We start from the raw sequence: 22,029 nt of genomic DNA on the forward strand, positions 1-22,029 counted from the left end.
AGCTATTAACTTATGATAAACATAAACTAAAGATTGCTACATAAAATACCACTATTGACTACATCCATGAGTGGTCTGCTAATGCGTTAAAATGTAAAAAAAATGCAGTAAGTAAGTAAAGTAAAGTAAACTTACCAGCGAGTGCCGCTCGGCAACAATGAAATGAATGGCGATGAGCTGAAAGCTTGAACTACGGACTTGATTGATTGATTGAAAAGTTTATTAACAGATTGCAGAATGGGTACAGTACAGTACAGCTCAATACATACAATTGTTAAGAGGATGCAGACCTGAGAAAGACTTTTGTCTTGTTTCCATCAGGGTCCCCCAATTTCAATTCATCATATGACACACACGACATACAGATAGACAGTACTGCTACATCTATACATTTATGACATACCAGATTTTCAAATACAGTACTGTTTGTGATACTAAAAAAATCCAGAAAAAGAACTATACATTTGACATAGAAACTGTGCATTGGGGGAGGTTGGGTAGGTGGGGTGGGGCTGTACATTGGAGGTGGGGGGGGGGGGGGGGGGGGTTGGGTAGGGGGGGACGACGACACTGAACATTGGAATACTGACATACATTTGACATAGAAACTGTACATTGGAGGAGGTTGGGTAGGTGGGGTGGGGTTGGGTGGGGCTGTACATTGGAATACTGACAAAGCCATGCTGAGGCGCTTTACTTCCGCATTCCACGATAACAACCAAGTGGGTGGGAGTGTCGGAACTCTTAATTATACGGCTCTGGTTTCTACCTGGTTATACGGCTCTGGTAGAAACCCTCTTTACAGTTGTGAATTAGCCATGATAAACGGATCTAGCTACTTTGACGGTGCAAATCACGAGAGTGAACAGAGGATGGCAGCACTGCACCAAAAGGTGTCGAGTCTGCCGGAAATTAAGCAGAAGAAGAGGTTTGCGACATTCGGTGCTGCCGTATTTCGTATTGCTCAATAATCTTATGGCTTAGTTAGCAAGATTACGAATTAACTTTAGTTTAGTTTTACATTTATTTTGATGTTTATTTTACTTCGTGTTTTAGACAGCTTGTTAGATGGGGACGAGTGATTTACCATGAAACTCCGGGCGCAGTATGAAAGGTATATTTAACGTTAAGCTTGTTTATAACTGGAGTGAGAATCCTAGTTAGCATAGTAACTGTGATCTGGCTTTAGCATCGACGAACATTAACGTTGCTAATGTCGGGTTTGGCTTGTTAGTAAGTTAGCTTGCTAGACAAACTATTTGATTTAGCTTGCGAGGTCATTTCTCTTACACGGTAATAATGTCAGTTGATCTTAGCTAGCCATGTAGCTGCCGATGCTGTCAAATATGAACAATGATTACTGATGGTTAGCCCTAGTCACCGACTCACTGTTCTAAAGTTGCAGTTTCTAGCCGGTTCGTGTACATTCTTGGTGTAACTACGTTAAATGCTAACTAAGTTGAACATGTATCTACTATCTAAGGTCTATAGTACTTGGTCTGTACCTTAGCTAACGTTAGCTTGTAATGTCAGCTGTCATCACAAGTAGTACTAGTAGTAACACTTGAACAACTCCTTTATTTACGTTTCACCTCGCGGGTCTTTTTTTTTTTTTTTTTTTTATATTTCTCAGTCTATTTGATCATTCATCCCGACAAAAATAAACCTGCCATCTATTATTCACATAATCTAAACTACCATTAATCAGGTTAATCTCTTTTGTCTTTCCCTGCCATTGGCTTTATATATATATATATTTGTCATATGAGTGATTCCAGAAGAGCATTGAAACTGAGGGAGTCTCAAACTGTAATGCAGCCCAATCCAAATGAGCTGGGTGGCCTGTCCCTGACCCTGCAGCCGGAGCTGGTGACCAGGACACCAGGCTCCAGCAGTGTGACCATCCCTGAGACATGCGAGGTGCAGGTGCCAATGAACGGCGGCACTACAGAGTCCAGCGGAGGGGCGTCGTCCAGAAGGTCCAGAGTCAGCTCCCACCCCCATTCTCACTCACACGGACATAGTCGTACCCAGCAGCACCACTCGCACACGGAGCCTGAGCTGGACCCGGCCGACTCGGACCAGGACTCTGGAGAACCCAGTGCCTCCTTCTCTGAGCTGCGCTACCTCTTCCGCTGGCTCCAGAAGAGTCTTCCCTTCATAATCATCCTGTGCGCTAAGATAGTCATTCAACACGCTCTGGGCAAGTATATGAGATTAATTTGAAGGGGAATTTATAGGGGAACACCCCCTCCCCCCAAAATTAAGAAATTGTAATGTGTTGTTTCCACCTCCAAAGAAAGTTAAATAATTATTTGTGAACATGAGCTATTCTCTCCCAAAGCCAAGAAACCAGAGATGGTAAGACTCAGAAGTGTGGTGTCATCATCCGGTATACAGTCTGGAGCTGCTCCATAGGCATAGACAATGAATGGGAGACAGATTTTGTGGACCCACAGAATGTTTGTTTGAGTTTGAAACAGAAACTCACATTCCCCATGGTGATCTAATTTCACCTTTAACCCTTTCACTGCCACAATACCAAAGGGTTAACCCTTTCACTGCCACACGAAAAATGGTTAACCCTTTCACAACCACACTACAGAAGGTTAACCTTTCACTACCACACTACAGACGGTTAACCGCCGTCTGTAGTGTGGTAGTGAAAGGTTAACCTTCTGTAGTGTGGTTGTGAAAGGGTTAATACCATCTTTCCCAATTCATTGTCTTCGGGCAGCTTCATACTTGATACCTGATAACATCAAAAATTAGTGTTTTAGCACTCAGGTTTTTTGGATTTGGGAGAGTTCATGTTCACTAATATTACTGAACTGTCTTAGATTATAGGAATAACAAACTATGAATTCTTAAATTGGGTCGTACTTTACCCTTATTAATAAGATATTTGATTGTTTGGAACGAGAACTGTAGTAGACTCAAACCATGTTCAATTATATTGAATAAGCTCATTATTTCACGGTTTAGTCTAAAACAGTCGTCACACTATGGTCTGTTATATATTATACAATGGCATGCAAGTTTCTCGATTCTGATTGGCTGAAACAGTCAAGTTAGACGTTGTTATTTATCATAACACACGCTTGTGATCCCAGAACCCGCCCACAACCGAATTACAATCACTCCGCCGTTCGTGGTTTTAGGAATGAAACCAAGATGGCGGACAATCTTTATGAATGGATGTATTGATAGCATCATAACGACTCATTCAAAAACGATTCTGTCACGTGGAATGTGTTAGTTGCTTACACAATGTTGGATTATGTAATAGACCTGTCGCTAAACCACGCCCCCTTTGAAAACTCAGTCAAGCTAAGCCGACCGTGGATGACTCTCGTTGACGATGGCCGTAGGTAGCCCCTTTCCTCACTGTGATGCAAGCCTTTATATTGTGATGAAATATAGTAATGCATAATTTAGGCACCTTTTAGTTTATTTCGTTTATAAAGGACAGTGTGTGTAATGACAATCGTTTGCATTAAACAAATGGATCGGTGCACTAGATTTAGCTAGAAGCTATCATTTCCATCTATTAGTCCTATGTCCTAATGTTACATAGCTGTGTTTTTGCGGGTCCAGTCCACGGAACGTTGACAGAATTTGCAAAACACCTTATTGCCGGAGGCATAAAAGTCATTAGGATACTGTTCTGCTCTGAATTGAGGGCTTATTGCGGAATTTCTTAGCTTCTTGACGATGTTAACATCAAAGCAGCCAGACGCTTGAGCACTGCTGCGTGTTGTGTGTAACCCGCTCTAGCGTCCCCGCCTCACCGGTCCCGGTCATGTTTGCTTTGCACCAAACGTTCCACCCAAAAACGGAATTTCAGTCCAGATTAGGTAGGCCAAATTCTGCAATATTCCACGTTTTGCAGTTGATTCCATTTTTATTGGTGAATTCCGCGATTCCGTCCGCGATTCCGTGAACGTGGATTTCATATGGCTCTACACAACCCCATTTATTTAGGATTTCTTTTGGCGACCCCACACTTAACACTTTCAATGCCCAAAACGTCATATGACGTTTTATCAGCCCCCCCTCCCCCCCCCCCTGAATGCCCACAACGACAATTATCGTTTAATTTTTTTTATTAGCGATATTTCATCAACCGAGTCTCCCGTTGGTACACCAGCTCCTCCAGCAGCTCAGAATGGAAAAAAGCGCCCCCTATCGTCTATCCCTGAAAACTGCATGTCAGTCGCTTAGACTGACCTGGGATCAGTGATATGTAGAGGCGGGGCCAGCTGGCTCCCTGAGCTGTGGCAAGCCGTCTGCTCAACGTGGAAGTGATCGCGCGATGGTAATCAGCCTTGAATATATATTCACAGTAGCCAATCGATAGTAGACAGTAGTGATAGATTTTTGGAATGGCGATCAGGAATTTGAATGATCTTTTTGGAGAACATCTGATCTGAGGTAAGGAATCTATTTTACCAGTCTTGGGATAATCAGAGTTGTATTCGCTGAGATCTCAGCGTTTGCCCTATGTGTGTGTGTGTGCGCGATCGCTTTCAGGAAATCAGAGAATCGATTTTCAGCTCGCGGCCCCAGCGTGCATACGTACACATATACTATCGATAATCTACCGTTTATTTGAAAACGATTCATAAATAGGCCGAAAAATGACAACGTTTGTGTATTCTAGAATATTCCAGTACATGGCGTTTATCATGGAATCTTTTTATTTCCCTTGAAAACGAGGGCTTTTCAAAAATGCTATAAAACGAAAATGAACCGATAAAAAAACAATCCGCTTCCACAATGTTGACTGGAAAACGAGTCATTGATAAGCGACGGGCACATAGCCATAATTTAAAACATAGATTAGGCGTTATTAACGCTAACATTGAAGTGGATGGTGGGCATTCAACCGGTAAATCAAGATTAAGCTTGGGCTCTGAAAGTGCTAACACTTTGAATGCCGACGACGAATATTCTCGTTTTATCAGAGTGCTGACAACGAGAAATGCCGTTTTTATTTTTTAATAGCGATCTGAATTCATATTTCATCAACCGAGTCTCCCGTTGGTACAGCAGCCCCTGTAGGAGCTCAGATGGGAACCGCCCCCTATCGTCTATCCCTGTGTAACTGCAGGTCAGTCGATTATACTGCTTGATCCCTGTGGGATCTGTAGAGGTGGAGCCAACTGGCTCCATTATGCTGGCGATGGATCTGATGATGAGGGATCTGATCGCGAGACGGAAAGCAGCCTGGAATATATATTTACAGCAGCCAATAATCAATCAATAAACGCGATCGATATTTGGAATGGCGATCAGGAATTGGAATAATCTTTTTGGAGAACATCTGATATAAGGTAAGGAGTCTGTTACCAGTCTTGGGGTAATCTGAGCTGTATTCACTGAGATAACAGCGTGTCCCTATGTATGTGTGTGTGTGATCTTGAGGAAACGAGAGAATAGATTTTTCAGCCCGCCTCTATAGCGTGTATAAGTACACATATACTATCGATAATCTAGCGTTTATTTGAAAACGATTCATAAATAAGCCGACAAATGACAACGTGTCTAGTGTATTCGAGAATATTCTAATAGATGCAGTTTATGGGGGGAATCTTTCAATTTTCCGAAAATTTTAGAGAGAACGATAGCTTTTCGAAATGCTATAAAAAGGATATGAACCGATTAGGGCTGACCCCTATTAGTCGATTTGTCTACTAATCGGTCGAAAGGAGCCGTAGTCGACCAGCCAACCTCTTAGTCGAATATATTTAAAAAAAAAAATTTTATATATATTTTGTATCATTCTTTCCAAAAGAAAAGAGGCCTAGAAGCGTGGCTAACGCTAATGTCACGCATACCAGAAGCTAACTGCCTATGAAAACAGGCACACAGGCACTGAAAGAGGATTTCACCCATCTAATTTGCAGTGTCTAATTTCCCACGGGATAATAAAAGTATTTCTATTCTATTAATGAACACACTAGACTAGACAAATATCAAGATGTATCCATCAGTGGACCAATTGCATGCTTTTGCAGAGGACAAGAAGCCTTCAGTCGACTCCTTCAGACATTAAGCACCCCCCACAGCCCAAATGGAATGATACATTTTCTTTAATATTATATATATATATATATATTTTGTCGACCAATAGTCGACTAACGGCACATTTTTGTCAATCATAGTCGATCATCCAAATCCTTAGTCGGGGACAGCCCTAGAACCGATTAAAAACAATCCGTTTCGACAATGTTGACTGCAAACAAGTCATTGATAAGCGACGGGCAGATTAGACACATAGCCATAATTTAAAACATATATTATGCATTTTTAACGCTAACATTGAAGTGGATGATGGCATTCAACTGGGTAAAAAGGTAAACAAGGTCGGCACTGATAGTGTTAATGTATCACGTAATTTCAACGTGGAATTAAGGAATATCAAAATAAAAGCACACGTTGTTGAACTTGATCATGCATATTTATTAGAACATTTTATTACAGCTCTGTTATCAATACACATTTATAAAACAAGGCATATTTAGCCAAAATATGTTGCTAGAACAAAACAAAAAAAAATATGTTTTACTTGCCAATGTCACCTACCCACGACCCCACTTTGGGTCGCGACCCGTAGTTTGAGAACCGCTGGATTACATGCTTATTCCACATAATTGAACATGGTTCAAATGATGAAACATCTAACCAAGTTGACCTTTATCTCTCGGTACAAGACAACTTGCCTTACATTCTCTCCTGTATTCTTCCAGGTTTAGCAGTCGGTGTCGGCCTCTTCACAACCTTTCTATATGTGAATAAAACCATTCAAACTCAAGCCTTTCTTCAGGTAAGTCGTGGCCCCCGGAACATTCATTGATAATTAGTGTATTTGTTGCATCAATGTCTCTGTGCCCTTCAGAGACATTTGTGATCTGATCTGGGGTCTGCTGTGTGTCTCATCAGGACCGTCACTCTAAGCTGCAGTGCGTCTGGCTGCTGCTCTTCCTGATCACCTCTGCATCCCTGCTTTACTACACGTTTCTCCTTGAGACACTTTACTATTGGTAAGACTGACCTCTGCCCCTGTCGCCTCGCATCAGCTATGGAACATCTCTGTAGATTATGGTCCATCCATCCATCTCTCTCTCTGTCTCTCTCTCTCTCTCTCTCTCTCTCTCTCTCTCTCTCTCTTGTGTGTGTTTTCATTCCGATTGACTCTCCGTGTGGCCTTGACCATGCGGTGGTACAGTGTGGGGAAGTGATGATAGGGGCTGATCTCTCTCTCTCTCTCTCTCTCTCTCTCTCTCTCTCTCTCTCTCTCTCTCTCTCTCTCTCTCTCTCTCTCTCTCCCTCCCCCCCCAGCCTCGTCTTCCTCAACCCAACCATTGAGCCTCTGGGTTTCTGGGAGGTTCTGTGGGCAGTAGGCATCACCAACTTTATAATTAAGTTCCTCTTCATGGGGATTAAGTGCCTTATCCTGCTGCTGCCCTCGTCGCTGGTCACCTACAGAACACAGGTATGGAAGGATGGATCTGGACGAGTTTGATCTTACTAGGGATGCTCCGATATTGATATCGGATAACGGCCCCGATATGACTAAAATAGCTATCTATTTAACTTTAATAATAAATAACAATTCAGTACATTTATATCTGTGTTAATTTGTTACATTTTGTTTCACTAAGTTAGGAAAGTAATGTTCTAGTAAATGTTCTACCTGCATATGATTTGTAGAGGCATACAATCTATTTTGATGTCGGTATTAGGTAGCCTATATAAACAATAATACGAGAGCATATAAGAACAATGAATCTCACTGCCATGTAGCCTACACCATGTGTAGCCTGCCTATATGTGATCAATACAAACTTGAACTTGAATTCCATCATGTCTGTGTGCGGGTCACTGCAGGAGCTCACAAGGCTGTTGTCACAATGTAAATAAAAACGTGCACTGAAAAGTTACAGTATGTAGTTGGTTGATTATTTGTATGACAGTCAGTAAACCCTTGCAAAAAGTATCCGTTTTATTTAATGAATTGAAAACATGCAGCATTGCCTTCCTCCCGGCATGCAGCAACGACATGTATCAGGCAAATGCGCATCGCAACATTGACTGAGTGGAATCCCTTTCTATTCACATAACTGCATTTGTGATGGAGCTTTGACAGCTACATGGGTGGTACAGTAACAGTCTATTGCGCGATCCATCTCCAATATCACGATGGACCGTGCCGGTGGCCAAAGACCCGAGGGTGGAGAGGACTTGAATGTGCATGGGGATGGCATTTGTGCATTTTGTTCCACGCTCTAATTTCGGTCTCAAATTGCGGTACAAATGAAGGTGTCTCGGGTATAGCGGACTCTAGTTAATATTATGTTCTCTCTGCAATTAGACTGCCCCTCATTCATTCATTCATCCCTATCTGCTATCTCTGAAAACCGTTCCCCGCGGAGTGCAGTCAGTGCACCCCATAGTATTCCGATAACCCTATATATAAACCTTTCTGCATTCATTCGGAAAGAAAGACCTATTCCAAATGCTATATTTATAGGGTTTGACAATAATTACACTACTGTCGCTATTTTACAATGAACTATAATGAATTACGGGTCATACAGAACATGCCAGTGTTGAAACTAATGCACGGAAGCTTATTTCCGTGTTGCAATATTCATATTCTACCGCTGGGCGCCAGGTACGCATGCTCGGAGCTGTGCGTAAATATATGCACAAAGTCAAGCACACGTTCAAATTGATAAGTCACACACTTTGCTTAGAAATGATCGTACGCACGGGTTACGCACATATCTGTGTGTACGCACCATTGATAAATGAGGGCCCAGGTATCGGTATCGGGACTGAAAAAGTCGGATCGGTGCATCCCTAGTTCTTACACATGGTCAAAACATGTAATAACCATGATTTGAAATCGTGATTTTTGCTCATAAAATAATAGCATTTTAGGGGGATGCAATTACAGTATCTCTTTTATAATGCAGCTATTATAGGTCGGTCTGTCTGTAAAATAAAAATTTAATAAAGATTTAAGACACTTAACCCCTAACTGCTCCTGATGAGCAGGTTGGCACCTTGCATGGTTGCCTCCACCGTCGGTGTGGGAATGAATGTGTGAGTGAATGTGAGGCATAAGTTGTAAAGCGCTTTGGATGAAAGCGCTATATAAATGCAGTCCATTTACATGCAACATCAAACCAGTAAAGATGAACAGTGGAATGTTTCTCCACTGGCTCTTACATTGTGCACACTAAGCAAAGTAAAAAATAAATAAAACCAACAATAAAAAAATGGTATATGGACTATTAATACAAAATGGTAAATATATAGCCTACATGAAAGGAATGGGATGTTCTGAGAGCAGAATATAGATATGTCCATTCTATTCCACTATAGCTATATCCGTGCCATTGAGTTTAGTGCTTATTTATTTATTAATTTGCAGTGCTTTTATTTATTTTAGGACATCACGATGCCTTGTCATGCCTTGATTATGAATGTAAAACATAATTTTTGTCTTTAGAATCGATGTGAACGCAATCACCAATGATTTCTCACAAATTAAGACACACCAATCTGGCCTATCTACGACTGCTTTTCCATGTTCTTAAATCCTGTTCATAGCTAAGAACGAATCTCAGATAAGAAACCGTTCAGGAATGCCAGAAATGGCCAGAGAACTTCTTAAGTGGAGTTAAGAAGACATTTCTCCCTAACTTTTTCATAAGTGCGTTTGTGAATGAGGTCCAATGTTTGGCTAACAAGAGGTGTCAAATTACTGATCGGTTATTCAGATTGGCATCAAGCGTGACACACATGTGCTCCGTAATAGAGAAGAAGTGTGACAAAGTTTTGTGTCATTCGATCACAAAATCACAAGTCAGGTCAAATTGATTTGTGTAGCCCAAAATATAATTACATGTTCACAGGCCCACATAGGAACAACACCCCATGACTTAACCCTCAACAAAGATAAGGGGAAAACTCCCACAAAGAGAAAAAAACGAATGGTGGGACTCGATTAAAAATTGTAATCGAATTAATTCGAGACTTTATAGTTAATTAATTGAAATTAATCACATTTTAATCGCATATCAATATTTGATGCGAAAAGCAAAATTTTTCAAATGGATTTTGGTATACGAGTTAGGGCTGCAACTAATGACTATTTTGGTAGTCGACTAATCTGTCGATAATTTTTTCGATTAGTCGACTAATCGAAAAACAATTATATTAAAAAATAGACAAATATAATTTTTATTTTTATTTTTTGCACTACCTATCTTTGTGAACGTGGCTTCTCAGCTCTGGTCCAGCTGAAGACAGAGCAGAGGAACAGATTGGACATTGAGCATGACCTTAGAGTTGCTTTGAGACTCTTGTCAGGACCAAACAACATCCCCAGTTATCCCATTAGTTCCCCCAAACTTACTGTCGGTCTGTTATGTTAAGCTAAGAAGTCTTCAGCTGGCTGGACCAGAGCTGAGAAGCCACTTTCACAAAGATAGGTAGTGCAAAAAAAAAATATATATAATAATCTTTATTTTTAATTTCTTTTAATGACTAATCGACGCAACAATTCCTCGTCGACGATTATTTATAATCGACGTCGTCGATTATGTCGACTAATCGTTGCAGCCCTAATACGAGTGAATCAATGAATATACATTATACATACGTTTAACTTATTGGGGGCCAACAGCAGAGAGGGCGCTGATGGCCCGTCAGCGTCTATATTAATCCCAGCCGAAGAGTGCAAGAGCGCTTCCGCATTCTTCGCCATACACCAGTACGGTAATGCGCATTTCCTTTTCCTTCGCCCAGGCGCTCGCCGCGCATGAGGTCGCCGCTTGGTTCGACGTGGTTCAGAGTAGACCCCCATTCAACACTAATCACAGATGATGCCTTTGGTTCATATTAACGTCCCATATTAAAGCCATATTAGCACACATTAACGCTGGTCAATCACATTAATACTATATGCTATTGCTAATACTAATACGGTATATATATACACGCGATGGACGCAGCAGGCGATCACTGCTACTGTTATTCAGCCACGCCAGCCGCCGCACCGCAGCCGTGCAAGAGATACGTGATTGATTGATTGATTGTGTAGTGACTGTACATAATTCACACAGAACTGTTGGGAATAGTAGTTCCCCCCGGACGATATTGTGTGTAGCACTTCCTGCCTCGAGCATTCATTACGTTGACATTGTTGTTATGCTGCTGTTGAATAAAGGAATTAGGTTCAACTTCGATACATCATTCTACCTATCGATTCGACTACGTTGACATTGTTGTTATGCTGCTGTTGAATAAAGGAATTAGGTTCAACTTCGATACACCGCCTCCGACTCCTTTATCCCAGCGCTACAATTGATTGATTGATAACTACTGAGCTAACATGAAGCTAACTACTGAGCTAACATAAACGCTAGATTATCGATAGTATATGTGTACGTATGCACGCTGGGGCCGCGAGCTGAAAAATCGATTCTCTGATTTCCTCATCAGCGATCGTGCACACAGAGACACATCACACATAGGGCAAACGCTGAGATCTCAGCGAATACAACTCTGATTATCCCAAGACTGGTAAAATAGGTTCCTTACCTCAGATCAGATGTTCTCCAAAAAGATCATTCAAATTCCTGATCGCCATTCCAAAAATCAATCACGCTTATTGATTGGCTACTGTGAATATATATTCCAGGCTGATTCCCATCCCGCGATGACTTCCATGTTGAGCAGACAGCTTGCCAGCTCAAGGCTCCGCCTCTACATATCGACTGATCCCAGGTCAGTCTAAGCGACTGACGTGCAGTTACACAGGGATAGACGATAGGGGGCGCTTTCTTCCATTCTGAGCTGCTGGAGGAGCTGCTGTACCAACGGGAGACTCTGTTGATGAAATATGAAATCAGATCGCTAATAAAAAAAATAAAACGCTAATACACGTCGTGGGCATTCAGGCATTGGGCTGAAAAAACGTCATATGACGTCATGGGCACTGAAAGTGTTAAGGGCTCGAAATTGCCTGGGTTTTGGTCATATGCTCCTGAAAAGAAAAAAGATTCTTCTCAATTTCTCTTATTTTTTCAATATTCTGTATGAACAAACCAGACTAAGAAGTAAGGGATAATGTATAGCCTATACTCGATACATGCAAGAGAAAATAATTGACCTTCACTACGTTTAAAACACCTCGGCGCGGCGCCTCGGTATTCTAAACTCCGTGTCGGTCAATTATTTTGCGACAATGACCGAGTATAGGCTATACATTATCCCGCTTATTACATGGCTAACTTACTAACAATATACCTAATTCATTTTACACCATCGACAAGACGAGATCAAATGCAGGCGCAGTTCTGTGGCTCCGCTGTCAGCCCAAATAAAGTTATTATTATTATCGCCGGCAGCCAGCAGGTTTGGACTTGATTGCACTGATGAGTGCAGCTGTGCATAATGGTAATGCTTAGCTTTCGTGACTGCAATCTAAATGCTTGATTGTGATTGGTCAATAGCGCAATATTGCGTTGCCCATGGCAGCGGTCAGTTATCGAAAAATAATTCACCGCTGTCAGGGGCTATTGCCTAATCACAATCAAGCATTTCGGCGAATGTTAAAACGCCATGTAATAATCGCAATTAATGCGATAAAGTCCCAGCCCTAAAAAAAACGTAATACATTTTTGGGGGAAACATGCAAAGACAATGGGGTCAAGCTCCAGTACAAGCTGAAATCTGGACGGAACTGACAACTGAATTCTACTTTTAAGTGCACTGTGGAGTAGATGTCAGTTGTCCTCAGTCAGCTTGTACAGACAGGAGCTTGACCCCATTAACTTTGCATTGGTTTGTAGTTAAACAGCCGGAGCTAGTATGAGGAAAAGCATGGATTGTGTCCTCCGTGTCTTAAATGACCTGATTTCAGCTGCTGATGCAGGCAACCCATCCCTACTACTACTCCTTGACCTCACAGCTGCCTTTGATACGGTAGATCACCACATCCTTTTAGCTCGCCTCGAGCATCACGTAGGCCTTAGGGGCCCCGTCTTAGACTGGTTCCGGTCCTACCTAAGTAATAGGACCTTCTCTGTCCAACTTGGTGACTTCACTTCCTCTGTGGCCCCCCTCACCTGCGGGGTGCCCCAAGGCTCGATATTGGGTCCCACCCTCTTCCTCCTATATATACTCCCCCTAGGCCAGATCTTGGAAAAACATAATATCTCATTCCATTGCTTCGCCGATGACGTGCAGGTCTACCTCCCCCTAAAACCCACCCAAGGGAAAACATCAATACAACCACTACTTGACTGCCTGGCAGAGATCAAGTGCTGGATGTCTGAAAATTCCCTGACACTAAACGAAGGGAAAACAGGTCATTGTTTTTAATAGTGCCCCCCTGGACCCCCTCATCGACGCACTTGGTCCCCTGGGTCCAAACCTCTCCACCTCTGTCAGGAACCTCTGGGTTATCTTCGACAGCAATTTAAAATTTGACAAACAGGTCAGCGCCGTAGTCAAAAAAAGTTTTTACCACCTCAGACTCCTGGCGAAGACAAAGGCATACCTCTCCCAAAGTAACCTAGAGACGGTGATACATGCCTCGTCTCGACTATTGCAATGCCCTCTACACAGGCATCGACAAATCCCTGCTTCGCCGCCTACAACTGGTGCAGAACGCAGCCGCGCGCCTCTCACCAAAACAAAAAAACACGACCACATCAGCCCAGTTCTGGCCTCGCTCCACTGGCTGCCTGTTCGCTTTAGAATAGATTTTAAATTAGCCCTAAATGTTTTTAAATCACTAAATGGCACGGCTCCTTCCTATCTATCCAAGCTCTTGCACCGCCACACCCCCCACGGATTCCTTAGATCAGCTGACCAGCTGCTATTGGTGGTGCCTAGAACTAGGCTCAAGACTAGGGGAGACAGAGCCTTCTCCACCGCAGCGCCTAGACTGTGGAACAGCCTCCCCCTCAACGTACGGACCGCCCAGACCTTGCAGGTTTTTTTAATCACTTTTAAAAACCTACCTGTTCTCCCTGGCCTTCCCCCCCACTTAATCACCACTAGACCCCTATCCTCTTTGCTTGTGTCCTACCTGTTTTTATTACATTCATTGTTTTACTGTGTTTTTTTTATTTTATATCTTGCATCGTATTATTTTGTTTTTTTATCAACCTGCCTGTGAAGCACTTTGGTGCCAGCTGCCGCTGCCTGGAAATGTGCTATATAAATAAAATTGACTTGACTTGACTAGAGAAGGGACCAATTAACAACATTAAAATAATTGGTAAGTAGTAGCAAAATATGTTCCAATAATCTGAACTAGAAGATTTTAATAGAACCACAGTGCTGCTAACCCTAGTGTGTCTGTCTGTCTCCAGGGCCGGTGTTGTAGAATACTTTAATAGAACCACAGACAGGGCTGCTAACCCTAGTGTGTCTGTCTCCAGGGCCGGTGTTGTAGAAGACTTTAATAGAAGCCCACGGCTGCTAACCCTAGTGTGTCTGTCTGTCTCCAGGGCCGGTGTTGTAGAAGACTTTAATAGAACCACAGACGGTGCTGCTAACCCTAGTGTGTCTGTCTGTCTCCAGGGCCGGTGTTGTAGAAGACTTTAATAGAACCACAGACCGTGCTGCTAACCCTAGTGTGTCTGTCTGTCTCCAGGGCTGGTGTTGTAGAAGACTTTAATAGAACCACAGACCGTGCTGCTAACCCTAGTGTGTCGGTCTCCAGGGCCGGTGTTGTAGAAGACTTTAATAGAAGCCCACGGCTGCTAACCCTAGTGTCTCGTCTGTCTCCAGGGCCGGTGTCTCATGCTGACCGAGGAGGTGGGCCAGGTCCACCAGGCCGTGGCCCCTGTTCCCATGTGGTTCCGCTACCTGATCACCTACGAGGAGGTGGACGGCACCACCGGACTCACACTAGGCGTCCTGCTGGCGTTGGGCTACCTCATACTAAAGGTGACACCTCGACCATTTTGTCCTCGTATGTCTTCAGTTATGTCTCTGTGAGGAGGAGTGTCCATTTATCAGACGAGACCGATAACATGTCCGTCTGTTTTGATGGACCATTTATGGAACGGATACACACATCACCATCTGTTTAGTCAATAGAAAGCGTTAGCTGTGATGATCAGTAGGGTTGACATTTGTCCCTAAGAATACCGTACGTCTATGAATAGGCAGACATGAGGCAAATTCAAATATATACATTATATTAATGATACAATTGACATATTATGACAACATCAAAACAGGTGTAAAATACTTACAATAAACATGTTCATTGTGTGTTGAATTTGCTATAGACCACTGCACTTTCCGCGTTCCATTGAGCTCATGTCTCAGTCTCTTTTTCGCACCTACTCCCGAACTACTCATGCGCAGATTGATTAACCTAGACTCCGTGGGTAGTTCGGGAGTAGGTGCAGAAAAGTGACACTAGCTCGGCTGAGAAAGTGCAGATCGACTTGGAATTGGTCACTCCGTGTTCAGGAGATTCAGGCGTATAAAGGTCTATTGGATCATGTCTCCAGCACCCCCACAACCGTAGCTACAACCACTTAATGTCGCGGCTCTCATCCACATTCATAAAGTTTCTCCCCCCGCTCTCTCCCATTATTTCAGAATACCGGAAGTGTTGTGGTGGTCTATAATGGATAGTACCAATAGGATTCATTAGGCATTGAGCTGTGCTTTTTAACATTTATTGTCTTGCATTGCAGGCTCATCTTTCTAAATCACAAAAAAGGGACCAAGAACCAATGATGTGTTTTCCAGTTTTCAGTTCACCTAATCAATAATATATATTCTTTTGGCTTTGGTTTCTCCTCGCAGCTTTTAGGATTGTATGGACAGTGGGGGTCTTTGATGAAAACTCTGAGGATATTTCTCAAGGGCGAGGTATAGTGGTCAAGAACTTCCTTTTTCCAATGGGACAAGTTTGAAATATTGCTGCAAGTGTTGTGGTTGTAATTTAAATCCACCGTTCTTGTTCTCGTTGGGCAGCACACAGGGGCAGCCGCCACCAGAAGCCAATGCAGTGAGGCTGGGGACATCTGCCCCATCTGCCAGGGAGAGTACAGGGAGCCTCGGGCCCTCCTCTGTCAGGTACAGCCATGGAGAGATGGATTACATGCCCTCATCTACACACACACACGATTTCCCCGTTCAGCTTTTCTTTTGCCCACGATCCTGATCCGAGTAATTTAATATTACGAGTATCTACGAATACTGAATCGCGATCTCATATCTGTATTTTCCTAGATAATAACAGCTTGCATGGTTGCACATTTCTGTCTCATAAGATCCCTTTATATAGACCCGTTTGCTGTCCACGTCAGACTCGGTGTGCGCGGGCATCAAGGGGGCAAAAGGAACGTAATCCTGGTCAGAACAACGGGGCAGACTACAATATATTTGCATTTGTTGGCCATGTTAGCGATCTAAACAATCAATCCATGCCGTGCTGATTTGGCTAAATCACATCCAGTCGTTTTCGTTTGAAACAACTTTTAGTCAGGGGAGTGCCATGGTTTCTCCATAGTGTCAAGTGAGGTGAGCGCGTTCTACAACTTTTTTCTTAGAGCCCCATCATACTTTTTTAGCGCAGCAGCTTGCACAGGTCTGGGGCAACTTAGTCACGTGACTCAGTTGGTATTGCTTATTGGCTCAAACACAGTATGTTTATACAGCAAACGGGTCTATTTACAGTTGGGTCTTTTTTTTGGGGGGGGGGGCATCTGAATTCACGTTTTTACACTGTTCCTTACCCTAAATGAAACACTACGAAAGGTTTACCTTCCCTTTGCTAAAATGTGACACTTGTTTCTGAAGTGGGATTTTGGCTTAATTCAGGTAGGCATAATAGGCCTGTCTTTTTCTTTTCATGTCAACGTTCACACGCACAATATAGGCTTACCTAGGATTTGACTTGATTCAACAACAAAGCAGTCGGGGCAATGGCAAGCTGAAAACGGTCAAAAATGTAGTTATTTGAAGTTTGGAATTTTTTTTTTATGACTGAGGTAGGTAGATTACATTTTTATAGACTAAAGTACCGAAATCGGTATCGATTCACAGGTACCGGTACCGTATCGGTTCAAATGTGAACGGTACCCATCCCTAGTAGCAGCAAACATTGCAGCCCCAGTGAAGCGGTGTCTTGGACAGACTTTGCATTAACAAGGACTGCTCTGCGTTGAGTTATTGTCTACTCGGTCGTCTGTTCTAAATTTACAAGCTTTTAAACGTTTCCCCCATTGATCATGGATGGCTTCGACATTTTGGCTTCATTATCTCATAAGAAACGCACATGGCTTACAGGTGGACAATCCCCTGTGTAACAGGCGAGCATGAACACACACACAGCATCCTAGTAACACTGATCTCACCCCAAGTTGCCTTTGTACAGAATTATGTTTCTATTAATCTTATTGTGGTAATAATTGCTCACAAAGATGTAAATGTCATAATATTTCTACAAGTTTCCCCAAAAGCCATCCTAGAGGCAAACCTTTCCTGTGACAAAATGGCATCCAATGTAATCAAAAAAGTCAACCAACTAACTAGATTCCTGTACCGGATCTCCTCTCTGGTAAACAAGAATACCCTGAAGACTCTGGCAGGAGCACTCATTCAAGGGTACTACGACTATGCTTGCACCTCATGGTACCAAAGCACCTCAAAGGCGCTAAAAACAAAATTACAAACATCACAAAACAAACTGGTCAGACTACTGCTTGACCTTACTCCTAGAACCCACCTCACCCCTGCCCACTTTGACAACCTAGGATGGCTTAGAGTAGACGACAGAGTACAGCAACTTGCAATGGGCCTGGTCTACAAGATACACTACACCACTAAGGTACCCATGTACATGTCAAAATACTTCCCAAAGGTCAGTGAATACCACGACCACAACACCAGAGGGAGCTCCACAAATCATGTTAAACCCAGATTCGGCTCAAACAAGGGACTAAACACGTTTCGCAATTATGCCACATCAATGTGGAACGCCCTACCCACAGCTGTAAAGGAATGTGAATCACTACCCACTTTCAAAACTACTCTCAAAAAGCACCTACGGGAGACTGCAATTCGAAACTGGCCCCTGTAAATGTCTAAACCCAACCCCCTCCAATGTACAGTTTCCCCCACCGCACCCCGCCTACCCAACCCCCCCCCCACTCCACCCACCTCCAATGTACAGTTTCCCACCCCACCTACCCCCACCCCACCTACCCAACCTCCTCCAATGTACAGTTTCTTCCCCCTTAAATGTATATACTCTCTTTTCAGACTCCTTTTGCACACATAAACAGTACTGTATATTTGTAGATCTGGTATGTCATAAATGTCTAGATGCAACATTACTGTCTACCTGTATGTCATATGATGAATTGAAAATGGGGGACCCTGATGTAAACAAGATGAAAGTCTTTCTCTGGTCTGCATCCCCTTAACAATTGTGTGTATTGAGCTGTACTGTATTGTACCCATTCTGCAATCTGTTAATACAAATTTCAATCAATCAATCAAAAGCTCACATTTTGGGACCTTCTGCGTTTATTTCCGAGTTCCCTTTTTAAAGGCCTTTTTAAAAATCTGAATTTGATCAGGCTTAATATTAAAATATGCCGTGATCATCACTGAAACCAATCTTTTGAGATGGGCTCAGGACATCCCTAGTAGATACTATAACTCTAGCATCCCTAGTATAGGGATATCATAACCCATATCTAGTAGATACTATAACTCATCCCTAGTAGATACTATAACTCATCCCTAGTAGTTACTATAACTCTACCATCCCTAGTAGTTACTATAACTCATCCCTAGTAGATACTATAACTAGCATCCATAGTATAGGGATACCATAACCCATATCTAGTAGACATCATAATTCATCCCTTGTAGATATCATAACTAGCATCCATAGTATAGGGATACCATAACTCATCCCTAGTAGATACATATCATAACTCATCCCTAGTAGATACTATAACTAGCATCCATAGTATAGGGATACCATAACTCATCCCTAGTAGATACATATCATAATTCATCCCTAGTAGATACTATAACTAGCATCCATTGTATAGGGATATCATAACTCACCTGTCTGATGTAAATATTTTGCATTATGTGTTTTTAACCTGTTCTTAATTACCTGTATGCCATATATGTTATGCTTTATTTTTTAGCTGCTTTTTAACACCAGCCCCAGGGACAACAGTTGAAAATTAGCTTTGGCTAACACTGTCTCATACATTTACATTTATGTTCATTAATGTGTGCCGTCCCTGTTCAAATAAAGTTTAAACTGAAACTGAACTGAAACCCCTAGTAGATACTATAACTCATCCCTAGTAGATACTATAACTCATCCCTAGTAGATACCATAACTCTAGTATGTCTCACCTGCTATTGGATGAACTGATGATGTGCACATTAATGTTCCTCTGTTAATATATTGTAAGAACAGAACTTGTTTTCATATTTATACATAACTGCTTTTTTAATTTATTTTTTCATCCTTTCCTTATAGCATATATTCTGTGACGAATGCATCGCTCTGTGGTTCAACCGCGAGAAGAACTGTCCACTGTGCCGGACGGTGATCACGGAGAAGATCTACAAGTGGAGAGATGGGGCCACGTCTCCACACCTACAGATCTATTGACCTGAAGAGCAATAGTTTGTTATTTTTTTTATGTGGGACACCGTTTTCTACGTGTCTGTGACATTTTATATTGACGATACCTAATTAACGGGTAAAGTTGACTACACTGTTCCTCCATTCATTAAGGGCTGTGCTGCCTACTGGCTACAAGGTCAGTCAGGACACATAACTTGCACCTTGGCATGTTACTGTTAGCGTAACAGGAAGTCCTACTTCTTTCACTTTTTACAGATGACTGAAAGTTGTCTCACCTCTAGTGTTTTCCCCCTGTTTCCTGTTGTTTTATAATCATGTTGCATTGTTGTATTTTTTGTTGTTTTGTCTGTAATAGTACAGATAGAAAATCTCCTTTTTTATGGGGCAGGAAATTCCATTGTTTCTCTACATGTGAATATGAGCGTGTAAAATACATAGTATTTTAGGTATATTTTTCACCAAACCCCAGATCAAAAGTCATCAATTTATAAAAAAAATAATATATATATATATAATAATAATAATAATAATAAGTTGTGTTTTGGTCAATGGAGCTCTGCAGTTCTCACCGCCTCTGGTTGTGGAAGAATTGTGTAGCCTTGTGACAAAAAAATTAAGATTATCTACGATAATTTCACAGTGCAACATGGGAACCTATGGTTCTCTGAGATTGTTTATCGGTTGTATGAATATACAATTTTAAATAACGACTATAGAGTTTAAATCTCATTTTAATGGTTCCAACAACAACAAGCACAAGAGAAATCTAGGCAACCGTTACATGAGAACTGCGGGTTTCTGTGTTGCATAGTAAAAATACTAGAACTAATCTTTTATTAATAAAATCCCTAGAGCTAATCTTCATTAGTAAAATCCCTAGAGCTAATCTTTATTAGTCAAATCCCTAGAGCTAATCTTCATTAGTAAAATCCCTAGAGCTAATCTTTATTAGTAAAATCCCTAGAGCTAATCTTTATTAGTAAAATCCTTAGAGCTAATCTTCATGTTCGCAACAGGCTAATGCCCATAGGGCGGTGTAGTCTGACGTCACTTTAGTTTCCCGTGCGGTCCACCTGTATAGGGATTTATCATTGGGAAAACGTATTATCGGCTATTGTAATAATTCTGCCTCATGAACATTGGCACGCTTTCCATTTTTGCACAAAATGAGTTCCCTTCTATCACTAACATTATTGTTTAAGCATTTTTGGTTGAAATAAAGTTAGTTATAAGGTTTTTAGTCATTAAAAAAGAACTACACTTACCAGTAGAACGCCTGTTGTTCAGTGCTGTCGCCGTCAGCAGCGCCAGAGTGAAGTGTAGTTCCTCAGTGAAGGAAAACATAAACGTTGTTATTTTGCTACTTTTGAGATTTATTGTGATTTTTTTCATGTTGAGCTATAGATTGTGGATGAATACACACAGAAAGGTACACCATGCCAATGTCCATGCTTTATTTGTTTTAAACGAGACGATTTAGAAATGTATCCATTGGAAATACATCGCGATTCCAAGAGGGATGGACCGCGCGGGAAACACCAATGACATCACCACTACACCTCCCTATAGAGAAGACTCGTGGGATCCAGAGATGATAGGTGCTGCGCAGCTCTGTTTGTGGCTCAACACCAACACTTATATCTGAATTATAAAATATCTATTCATGACGTATTTTGACGACCACTATGGCACAGTGCCACACCTCATTGGCCACAGGTGTCATTTAATGATCATCACCTGTTAATTGATTACAATCACCTATTGGTTTCTGACCAAGATGTCGAGATGGAATATTATGAATATATTTTCATAACTTAAGCATCCAAACCCACAACCTGTGTGCTGGTTATCCAGAGTCTTGTCGACAGGAAATGGGAAGAATACCAAATTGGAATGATATATATATAATGAAAACTTAGCACATTGCTTAGATTTCAAGAGGTTGATGTGAAGCCCTACAATATTCAGTAGTACCCTATTGTCCAGTGATAATAACCACAACGTTGCCATGCATATTCTTGCGCCGTGGCTGGACTTCACTGCTACAAGAAAGACTGCTAAAACATTAAGACCCCCCCCACACACAGCATTTTCTTGCTTGCAGTTTTTGGGGACGTGTTCATACAGTAGTTAAGGGGGGAAAGGCATGCAACTGAGATTTAAATGATTATTTTCCACACAAATTATTTTTCTAATAGAGGTGGTGAAGCCTCCTTTTTGTAAGAAAACCAAAGAGTGTGAGATGCATCTATTTTATTATCATATAATGTAGTGAAGTCATATCAGTGTTTTCTTTCTGCCTCCTTTCTGTTTTGATCAACACATTTATTGAATAAAGATGTACGATT

General features: G+C 41.8%; 1 protein-coding gene across 3 annotated transcripts; it reads left to right on the forward strand.

Annotated features, from left to right (window-relative positions):
• Positions 1-939: 939 nt before the first annotated feature.
• rnft1 (ring finger protein, transmembrane 1) lies at positions 940-22,029 on the forward strand. Of its 3 annotated transcripts, none has more exons than XM_084319838.1 (9): positions 940-1,114; positions 1,770-2,203; positions 6,753-6,829; positions 6,946-7,046; positions 7,345-7,498; positions 14,824-14,982; positions 15,859-15,924; positions 16,030-16,131; positions 19,571-22,029. In XM_084319838.1, the coding sequence occupies exons 1-9, from the start codon at positions 1,089-1,091 to the stop codon at positions 19,703-19,705; spliced, it is 1,254 nt and encodes a 417-aa protein (XP_084175964.1). In that variant the 5' UTR covers positions 940-1,088; the 3' UTR covers positions 19,706-22,029. The 3 variants fall into 3 exon arrangements, with proteins under 3 accessions (XP_084175964.1, XP_084175965.1, XP_084175966.1); XM_084319839.1 differs by having other exon boundaries at positions 1,779-2,203; XM_084319840.1 differs by having other exon boundaries at positions 1,819-2,203.

Source organism: Notolepis coatsorum (assembly GCF_963971535.1).
Source record: "Notolepis coatsorum genome assembly, chromosome: 8".
In the NCBI taxonomy this organism is placed as follows: Eukaryota; Metazoa; Chordata; class Actinopteri; order Aulopiformes; family Paralepididae; genus Notolepis; species Notolepis coatsorum.

Bases quoted from the DNA above. Each gene is read 5' to 3' on its own strand.
- rnft1 (XM_084319838.1), top strand. From the start codon at position 1,089: ATGAAACTCCGGGCGCAGTATGAAAG. The intron at 6,830-6,945 runs GTAAGTCGTGGC...GTGTCTCATCAG, and splicing joins AAACTCAAGCCTTTCTTCAG to GACCGTCACTCTAAGCTGCA. The intron at 15,925-16,029 runs GTATAGTGGTCA...CTCGTTGGGCAG, and splicing joins GGATATTTCTCAAGGGCGAG to CACACAGGGGCAGCCGCCAC.